Source organism: Etheostoma cragini, chromosome 22 (genome assembly GCF_013103735.1).
Source record: "Etheostoma cragini isolate CJK2018 chromosome 22, CSU_Ecrag_1.0, whole genome shotgun sequence".
In the NCBI taxonomy this organism is placed as follows: Eukaryota; Metazoa; Chordata; class Actinopteri; order Perciformes; family Percidae; genus Etheostoma; species Etheostoma cragini.
The window spans coordinates 1,286,277-1,296,360 of NC_048428.1; the positions used below are offsets into that span (position 1 = coordinate 1,286,277).

Sequence of the window (10,084 nt, forward strand, 5' to 3'; positions counted from 1 at the left end):
AATGAGAAACAGCTTTTTGGCCAATATGTGTTCACATACTGTACAAAGAATTTGACTGGTTTTAGTTACTGTCAGTGTATGCTCAAACAGAAACAGACACACACAGCTGAAACCATGGCAACCAAGATGGATATGGTGAACATAAACGTGTAGCTTTTATGTTCACATATAGGTGAAAGAAGATGAATATATAGAAGCAATACACCAGTGAGCAACAACATACAATGTGTATGTGTCAGACTGCGTGTAGATTGTGAACATCAGTAGTGCGGAGTGTATATCTGCAGGAGTAAATCCTGAATACTTACTGTAACAGGTTGCTTTCTGTACATAATGTAGATATGTGGAGCTTTGTCAGTAACTACGTTGGTCCTGCTCTCAGATTTCTTGGTCTGAGTTTTACCTTTTTGATTCCAGTTCAGCAGCATTTCATTTCCCTTGCCTGTTTTGGTTCATCTCTGTTAAGGAGTGGCACTCATTACAAAAAACATAAAGTAGGCCTTTGTCAATGGCCAAATATGTCTGTGGTGACTTAAGAGCTCATTTCAGCAACCTATTCCCCTACTTAGCCCAACCACATTGTTTGTCTCCATATCACATTTGACAGGCTTGTTTTGTGCCCCCCTCCTCCTTTTTAATAACAATATGACTTGTATCCACGGTGCAGCGGGCGCTGTGCAGGATGTCAGTCCACTGTTATTTCCTGAGCAGCGAGCAGGGCTGATAAACGGCAGTGATTTGTTGAGCGTTTGACAGTTTGCTTATTTGCCTTTTGCTCAGAGGGCCCCTCATCCACTAATTTCAACATGGCAGCCTCAGAGGCGCAAGTCTTTGGGGAAATGTCATTTTTAATTAAATCCCAGGTTCTTTAAGATAAGCAGTTAGGCGTTAATTTCACCCAGTATGTGACGTTGTCAGGAACCCAGGAGCATGACGCATGTCTGTCAAAAAGACCCCCCCACCACCACCACCACCACCACCATGCAGACTGCCCTTCCAGAAACCAACCTTGTCTGAATGGTCCAGATTAACAGTCCCTCTGTGCTGTTGTGTATGGTTCCCTTGATATCTTGGAAATGTTTTTTTATAATGTCAATCAGACATTTTCAGGAAGTCTGAAATGTCCAGGAGACATCTTGTAAAGTAATGATTGCCGTTAAAAATAAATATCCTCTATGTTATAGGGGTCCTCTAATATCCTGAAAACAAGTACAGCATGTCCTAATGTCAGTGAGCCAGCAGCAGCTGTTTCCAGTGAGAAAGCTTTGGGTGAAGCCTTAGCAGCAGATACACACTAGCCATGTTTCCATCCAAACATGTTGATGCATATTAAGTAATATTTATTGAAAAATGCCTTATGGAAACAGCAAAATTCAAGTGAATTTCATGAATTTTGCAAAATTTTTACCTTCGATCTCATCAGATTTTCTCTTCATCGGTATAAACGAATTCAGTATGGAAAACGCTGATTAATAAATTACATTTTAGGTCATTTTATGGTTACTACTTGCCATAAAATGAAGAAGAAGCCTTTTTCCGCTTTCTTTGCAGACATGGTGGGTGTGAACCGTAACAGATTTAGGTGACATAATAGACTTTTTCAATGTCATTGTGAACGCTGTCATTCCCAAACCACTGGCCACCGCTGTTGTTGTCTGGCATTTACGAACATCTGCAATGTTTTGTCACTATTACAACTTGTGCAATATTAGTCATGTGTTGGCAGACGGCGCAATCCATTTCGGCTAGAAAACTTTATTTGCAAATGTTGGCTTAAATGTTGTGTGATTCAGTGTGAAAAAGAATGGAAACACCTTAAAATGTCTCAAATCCATTCAAGAGCAAAACAGCATGGCGTCATTACGCAAACTTCTGATAATTCCTTTGAAAAGTGGATGGAAACATAACTACAGTCAGATCTGAGGAGATGGTGGAACCCAAACACGGAGCTAGAAGAGAGAGAGAGAGAGAGAGAGAGAGAGAGAGAGCACAGGACTGACATACATAAAATAGTAAAAAATTATAATTTACCTTGGCAACTATCATGATCATGTTTTTCACAAGTTATGAACATATTTGTGAAAATGGCTTGGAAACTAGTGAATATAGCTGCTGTAAATGGTACAGGATTTCCCTGAGGGAGCATGCGCCCTGGAACCCCCCAGTTTTGGGCTGATCCCCTATGTTTGCAACATCTGGTTCCACCTGAGTTGTTCGGGTTCTCTCCCCATGTTTACTGTGTGACAAAAAAACATCTAATTGTCAAAATACATCCTTTTATTTAAGACAATTTATTGTAGGCCTATTTTTGAAAGCAGTTTTATTTTCTCTCTCTGTCAGAATAAAAGTGTTACAAAATCGTCATCATCAGCTGCCACAGGTTGTGTGTTTTGGGTCATTGTAGCTGAAGGCAGCGCGCTCAACAGCTTCGACACTTTCCGCCCATTTCCGCCATTGCATCGTCTTGCTATTTGCCTCCATTTTACTCCCGTGTGTATGTGTGCGTGCGCAGTGTTGGTGGAAGCTGGAAAGACAACTGGACGAAAGGACGAGAAATACCTGCAGACATGGACGGGTAATGTGTCATCACTACATGTCGTTTGACTTATATTGATGTGCTACACGAGTCTGTCATTTAATGCGCCATGTTTAGGAGAAACCGAGGAGTCGCGTGCTGCTGCTGTTAACGGGTTTCCATAGCCACGCGCTCTCTGCCATTAAGGAAGTGTCTCGTGTTAGCATGTCTTGATAACTTAGCTTTAATACATCGGCTGCCTTTGTACCTCTTTGATAAACCTGCTCAGGTAGACGTGTTAATAACGTTAGTCCTCCACATTACCGTTAGCATTCTGCAGCTGATAGCGAAGTTTAGCCACCGCCATGCTAACTAATGTAACGTTACAGTAACGTCGGTCCTTTGTGTTGAAGCTAACTGTCTTAGCTGACTCTCTCACTGCGTGCTGCTTTTAAATCAATAATAACACCGAAACCTGTATGATGTATCAAAGCTGCTAGAAGCCAACTACGAGCGTTGAGATGTGTGACTGCAGCAGTTATACTTTCTATAAAGTGTATGTTCCATCCGAGGTTACATGAAGTGTAGTCGGGTGTGTCAGTCAGAGTCCGGGGGTGGCCCGCCGTGCCTGGAGCGTGACCTCAACACTTGAAGATGTAATGAATCGTTAATGAGCCCCTTTGGGAAACTAGTAGTTGGGACAGCATGGGCCCAGCTCGTGTTGATGTCCTTATACAGACATGTAGGTATGTATACAAACGGAATGCGGGACGTGTGAACTCACAGGCACTGGTATCAGGAGGCAGTCTCTCTTCACAATGGAGGCCTGGGAATGCATCCGTAGTTTTTAAATCAGCAAAATCAATTTGCAAGCAACAAATAAATGAACAGCTGTGGTCGCAGTGGGAGTAACAGTGTTGGGGCTTGTAGGTGGACGGAACTAAATGGTGTTAATTTATAACATTTCTATGGCTTACTGTAACTAAGATCTGTTAACAAGATGCCACACTACTTTGCCAGTTGTTGAACATGGGATGCATTGTTGTAGTCAAGACCACCCAAACAGAGACCACGTCATTACTGAGAACATAGTGTAGTGAGACTTTGAGGGTTTGAGACAGAGACAAGACCAAATAACCGAATAATACAGTAGATACACAACTAGCTAATAGTCCCAACAGGCAGCTTTAGATCCAGTATTGATGTTAAATTAAATAAATAAATCAGACGATACACAGGCGGATTAGTGATATCCCTTCAGTTGTTGGTCTGGAAATAAAATCCCCAGTCCTCTTCATCTGAGACCAGGACAAGACGGAGTAAAAATGTGCTTGATTCTGAGACGAGACAAAGACTTTCAAAAATTGGTCTTAAATACTACAACACTAGCAATTTAGACTTGGTTATACACCTGTAACAAGTTGTGCATCTGCCAGTGTCTGGTTTTTCTATGTTGTTTTCCTTTATTTTGACAGTTCTTCTTTCTTTCAGCATCAGTGATGTTGCAGTTGGAGTGAAGGTAGGTTTTCTGCTTTAATCTTTGCTTAGTGTTCCCTACACACATCATGTGAGCCTGCCTTGTATTTGTTTTTTTTGCTGCATTAACAAGGAACATGCATAATTTATATGCTGCTGCTGTTGAACAAGAAGAAGACATACTTGAAAAATCCCGCAAGGAGAAATGCCATTTTTCCCCTTTTGTTGTTACACAACACACACAGGCCCGAAAAACAGCAAAAGACAAACTGCTCGAGATTAGAGGGATGGATGGCGGGAAACAGAATTTTCTCCTTGTCTTCATAAATTTTTCTACATACCTTTAGCCTGACATCGCCAGATCAATTCATAAATGCAAGTCAGTTGGGAAACTTTTAGTTCACTGTCAATTTTTAAGGGGCATTATTTTTCCCCCCTGCGATTTAATAAAAATAAGTAATTTTTAAAAGATGACATAAATAGCACTATTTGGAAATGATAAATCATACTCAACTACTGTGGTGATTTTGTAGGGGAGTGCATCTACATAGAAGAAGGAAATGAAAAAGGATCTTTTCTGAGGGCAACCATTCTTTGTTAAACTGTAATGATTTACCAACATCAGAGAAAGTCAGCGCTGTGACTAACGTTGTTCTTCTTCAGTGGTTTTGGAGAGGGACATCTGGTAGAAATACGCTGGTTGACTAGCATGACACCATTGGATTCATAATAAAAATTAATAGTCAGTCCAGGCTAACGTGAATGACAGGGACTGCATGTTGCTTCCTCTAAATGTCAGGTTGTGGTTGACTATTGGGGTTAGTTTGATAAATTGATCAGACCTGCATGTCGCACACACTAGCAACACACTCTGTGTCTCCAAGAACAATTAAATCAGTGGAGATGACGTTCGATCACAAGCAGACTTCTGCCGTAGATTAGTGTTACGTTTCCAGCGTCGCGGCTCCAAACCGTAACGTTAGTTGGGACAGACGGACCCATGGTTTCTTTAGGCTAACTATATTAGCTTTAGCCTAGCTCGTAGCAGCTTTCTGCTTGTTTCTAACGCAACCGTTTCCAAGGGTAAGTGCATTGTTGTGGCTGTCTAACCTGATTTGTTGAGTGCCTGTTGCGTTTCCGTCTGCACAAAACAAAGTTAAAGTCCTCTCTGGAAGGGAAACGGAACAGTCATAAAACTCTGATTCCTCTGATATGGTGGGTCTTTGTCAACCTGTTTATTTCATCAATATTTCAGTGTGGACGACAGAACAGAGGGATACCAGCTGTTGGACAGAAATCACTTCTTGGATTCTTGTAGCTCGTGCACTGCGCGCTCATATTCTGGCCCAAGTCAGACGACTTTATTACCCTTCCAATTTATTTGTGTCCTGTCGCTGTAGCAAAGCCTGCAACATCTAGTTTATCGTTACCATAAAGAATGTTACTGACAAAAGAACAATTGGTTCAAATGTAGTTGGACAGAAACCACGAGGGCTGTGTGAAGCTATTATAGCGTTGTGTGTGTGTAATGGGTCCCCAGCCAGGGTTCTGCTCCATCCCATCAGTCAGGTTTAAGAGCACAGGGCGCCTGTCAGCCCCAGCAACCCTTCTGGGACCGAGCAGAGCTCAGGATGAAATGACACGTCTTGACATCTTAAATTCAGCAAGATTAAACCCACACCAGAAGAGGAGGAGCAGACCACTCTTCTTCTGTTTTATGTCCCTTTCCACCTACTCCTTTTGTTCCTTTAAACTGTCTTCAGAGACTTCTGCCTTATTGTTGCCTTTGAGGGCCTGTCTGGAAAATGGAACTAGTTTTGTAGTTTCCCCCCATTATTACTGTTCCTGACTGTTTGTCTGTCTTTCTTTCTGCAGAGAGGATCAGATGAGCTGAGTATGTACAACAGTCCCAACTCAGGCATCAGCAGTATGGGTGGTGAGTTTGTTCAAGCCACCCTTGGAGGGGGGGGGGGGGGGGCTTGATGGAAATAGCAGGCAACCATTTGATCGGTAGTGACAGGCTGCGTTAAAAGGAGTTAAATGGTGTTTGAAAAGTGAAACAGGCAGCGTTAAACCCCATGGGAGCTGTTTGGTGTGTGAACAACATCACGCTCCTCTGTAGGAGGGCACCCACACACCACAACATGTGACTCAAGGAGACATGGTGGGTACCTCTGCATTTCAATACCTCCTCCTGTTAGCAGCAGCAGGAGGACTGCAAGAGCTGGTTATGGCACTACATAGAAAAGACGAACAAAGTTCACCTATTAAACAACATCTAGTGTCCTTAATCAAAGTCACAGTCTACCAGTCTTAGACTGCCTTTATTTAGCCACCTGATGTGGTTGCTTAATTTCAGGATCCAGCTTAACCTGAAAGGGATACAGCACATATAACATGACAAGGTTGGATATTATTATTCATCTCTGGGTAATTTGACTGGCACAGGCTACTGTGTACCTTCTCAAACCATTTTCTTTTCAGAACAAATCTGATGTGCAGCCCCAAACTGTGAAATAGTTAAGTTTAATGGGCTTAAGGGACAGACCGACACATTGTTGCCCGTTACCTTCTTCTGCATCGATTAGCTTAGGTAATGGATGTTCATGCTACACTTTCAGATGGGGCTTCCAATGGCAGTGACAGTAAAAAGCTGAGGGTGGAGGAGGCCCCACCATCTCGTGTGCTCCACATCAGGAAACTGCCCAACGAGGCCTCAGAAACCGAAGTCATTGCCCTTGGCTTGCCTTTTGGCAAAGTCACCAATATCCTCACACTGAAGGGGAAGAACCAGGTGAGTGGAGGAAGCTGTAGACATGGTGAATTTGTAAGAACCATACGGGTGTCAATGTGTCGCCTGTTGATCGATTGACACCCCTCGGTGTTCACACAACTTCATCTGCTTTGGTCTAGAGGGAAGAGGTTCTTTAGTCCAGCCTGTTGATTTGTCTGTTACTTGCAGGATATCTAAAATAACTTTATATAGTTCAATGAAAATGGACGGAAGGTTTGTCCAAAGTTAGGGGAAACTTATTAATGTATAATTAATTCTAGTTCTTCTTTTCTCTTCTTCCAGGCGTTCTTGGAGATGGGGACGGAGGAGACAGCCATCACTATGGTTAACTACTACACCACTGTAACTCCTCATATCCGCAATGTCCCTGTCTTTATTCAGTACTCCAATCACAAAGAACTCAAAACGGATGCTGGCAATCAGGTTGGTAGAGCCAGACTAGCAGACCAAACAACCGTTGTTTCATGATCCCAGCTCCAGCTCCTGGCCTCATCTGGAATTGGTTGAGAACTAGAGCTTTTTGTTTGGCTGAAGTAACTGGGGGTGTAAAACATGGACAGATTCAACCGGCAGTGTGTCTGTATCCAGATTTCTTTTAAATTACTGTTTTCGGCTGAGCCCCATTGTTAAAGCTAGTGAGTGACAGCTTGTGTTTTGCCGTAGCGGACCCAGGCTGTGCTTCAGGCAGTGTCGGCGGTCCAGTCCGGCGGTTCACCCAGCTCAGATGTACAGGAGGCTCTGGCTGCGGCCTCCAGTCCTGTGCTGCGGATCATCATTGATAACATGTTCTACCCTGTAACGCTGGATGTGCTGCAACAGGTATGCACCCACACAACAATGGTTCAGTCGGCATGTGACATAATACTCACTCTTTAAATTTGTTGTATTGTTTGATTTGTTTGCAGATTTTCTCCAAGTTTGGCACAGTCATGAAGATAATCACATTCACCAAGAATAATCAGTTCCAGGCCCTTCTGCAGTTCAGCGATCCTGTCAATGCACAGCAGGCCAAACTGGTAAGAGCTTGTTTACCTGCTGCTCCGTTTGTGCTTTGCCATGCCACGTTTAAACTTATAGGATGCCTCGTTTTCTCTTCCAGGCGCTGGATGGCCAGAACATCTACAACTCGTGTTGCACGCTGCGTATTGACTTCTCTAAGCTGGTCAGCCTGAATGTCAAGTACAACAACGATAAGAGTCGCGACTACACGCGGCCCGAGCTGCCTGCTGGTGACGGCCAGCCCAGCATCGACCACTCGGTGGCTGCTGCCTTCTCCAAAGACTCCAACTCCCTCCTCGGTAAGATCCCAGGTACATCACACTTTTCTTTTTCTTCTTTTTATCCCGTTGTTTATGTTTGTACCAACTGTTTTAATTTAGTCTCATGAGACATTTTTCATCAGGTGAAGAATTTGTAAAAGCTGTTTTTATTTTTTTATGGAATTAATTAAAAGCTGAATGGGAGCTGTTTATCAGTCCTTTTGGCTGCTCCATTCCCTACTCATTGTTGTAATACTGTGGTTAAGTGGAAGTGCTGCTCTCCATACCATGATTGTCTGGTCTGCTCCCTCACAGGAGCCCTGAACCCTCTCAGCGCGGCGGCGGCGGCAGCTGCTGCTGCAGGAAGGGTGGCCCTCGCTGGACAGGCGGGCTCCAGCGGGGTGCTGCTGGTCAGCAACCTCAACGAGGAGGTTAGTAACACCCCTGCACGCACACACACACACACACACACACACCTGTCAGATGGCCCATCTACCCCCCCAACTTCATCTCTCTGTAGTTGTATTTGCTGGTTAGGGCCACCAGTTCCCCTGTACCTTTTGTGATGTCTTAAGTGTGTCATAGCGGAGAAATAAAGAAGGTCCAAGCTTGGATGTTAATGTCACATAATGTAGTGTATTCAGCTGGAACACTGCTGGGATCTTGGTCATTTCTGTTTTTATGCATAAATGAGCTACTCTAAAATGTAAAACTCTACTGTGAGAATAGGAGCGTGGTTTTGTTTGAGCTTTTTATTCTTCAGAAAGCTTTTGTGTTGTCTGGCGGATAGCATCTTAGTCCATATGTTTTCTAGATATTTCCAGAACGTTTAGCCACTCGGAGCTGTGATGATGTCCGTTCTGGTGGACACTGATCACAGTGGACACTCGACAGTACACGGAGAGTCCAATCCTTTTCAGAATAGATGCACTGGACCTCTTGTTAATATTCCATGTAGTTTTAATATGAAGTATAAAAAAAAAAACACGTCTAACCTTTTCTTTGCCTTAGTGTCATTTACACACCCAGAACCTTGCTGTTTTTTAACCTTTTGGTCAAGCCTTATTATATCCCAAAAGAGAGAGGGGGATTTGCTGTTTCTGTCACCCCACCAGAACCCTCCCTCTTTCCTCCTGTGATGTTCTGCCCTCCCTTCTCTTGTCAAACTGTATCTAACTCCGCTAACTGTCTCTCTCTGTTTTTCTCTCTAAGCTCTGCTCACCTCTCCTCAGCTCATATGAAAGCTCATATGAAATCATTCTGTGGTCTCCTAAGCTGTGTCTCAGTCCTGGGAACAAATACCTGCCTCTCTGAAACGCTCGCTCACTGACTTTTCTCCCTCTTCCTCCTGCGTTTTGCCTTTTTAACTGTGACCTAAACGGCATCTAAACTGTCTCACCTAATGTCTCTGTCTCTTTTCTCATCAGTCTGATTTCTCTGGCTGTGAATGAGCTTCTGACAGTATCTCAACCACTCAAATACCCGATGTTAAGATACTGTGCTTAATCCTTCTTTAAGCCTCTCAGACTTGTGTGAACGCCATGTTTTACTCAGGTGGCCTTCACATCAACTCTTGCATGCCAAATTATACTGCCAAAGAAATATTGAGTTGCATGGTCTCTTAACTATTTCCCCCCTCAGCTTCTCACACCCTTGTAGTAGTTCTTTCCCTCGCTGAAAGATAGAACATCTTCAGAATTCCGACCTGCTGCATGTTGTTTTTTATCCCATGGTTATGACTTTATATTGCTGATTTTAATATGATTTTGACATGAATGTAACTTTACCTCATGCTTGTCCAGGGTGAAGCTATTTGCTGTATTTTGACTAAAGAAAACATTGATCCGAGCCATTATCTCTGACCGAACTACCTGCATTATTCCAGTGTACTGACCTATATTTTATTTTTTGTCCCTCCCCCTTCCTCACTTTTATTTTTTTTATTCCCTCCCCCCAATTTGCATATGCTTCCCTCTTCACCCCCTCCCCCCACCATCCCTCCCTCTCCTCCTCCCCTCCTCCCCTCTCCCCTCCATTCAT

The 10,084-nt window shown here is 43.4% G+C and overlaps 1 protein-coding gene across 1 annotated transcript in view; it reads left to right on the top strand.

Annotated features, from left to right (window-relative positions):
• The first annotated feature begins 2,398 nt into the window (after window positions 1–2,398).
• Window positions 2,399–10,084, top strand: part of LOC117938242 (polypyrimidine tract-binding protein 2-like) — an 11,272-nt gene continuing 3,586 nt past the window's right edge. The window contains exons 1-10 of the mRNA XM_034862763.1: window positions 2,399–2,575; window positions 4,007–4,034; window positions 5,867–5,927; window positions 6,613–6,785; window positions 7,068–7,208; window positions 7,449–7,604; window positions 7,691–7,801; window positions 7,885–8,095; window positions 8,360–8,475; window positions 9,472–9,487. Coding sequence (XP_034718654.1) covers window positions 2,568–2,575; window positions 4,007–4,034; window positions 5,867–5,927; window positions 6,613–6,785; window positions 7,068–7,208; window positions 7,449–7,604; window positions 7,691–7,801; window positions 7,885–8,095; window positions 8,360–8,475; window positions 9,472–9,487 — 1,021 coding nt within the window. The 5' untranslated portion in view covers window positions 2,399–2,567. The remainder of the gene's footprint in view (window positions 2,576–4,006; window positions 4,035–5,866; window positions 5,928–6,612; window positions 6,786–7,067; window positions 7,209–7,448; window positions 7,605–7,690; window positions 7,802–7,884; window positions 8,096–8,359; window positions 8,476–9,471; window positions 9,488–10,084) is intronic.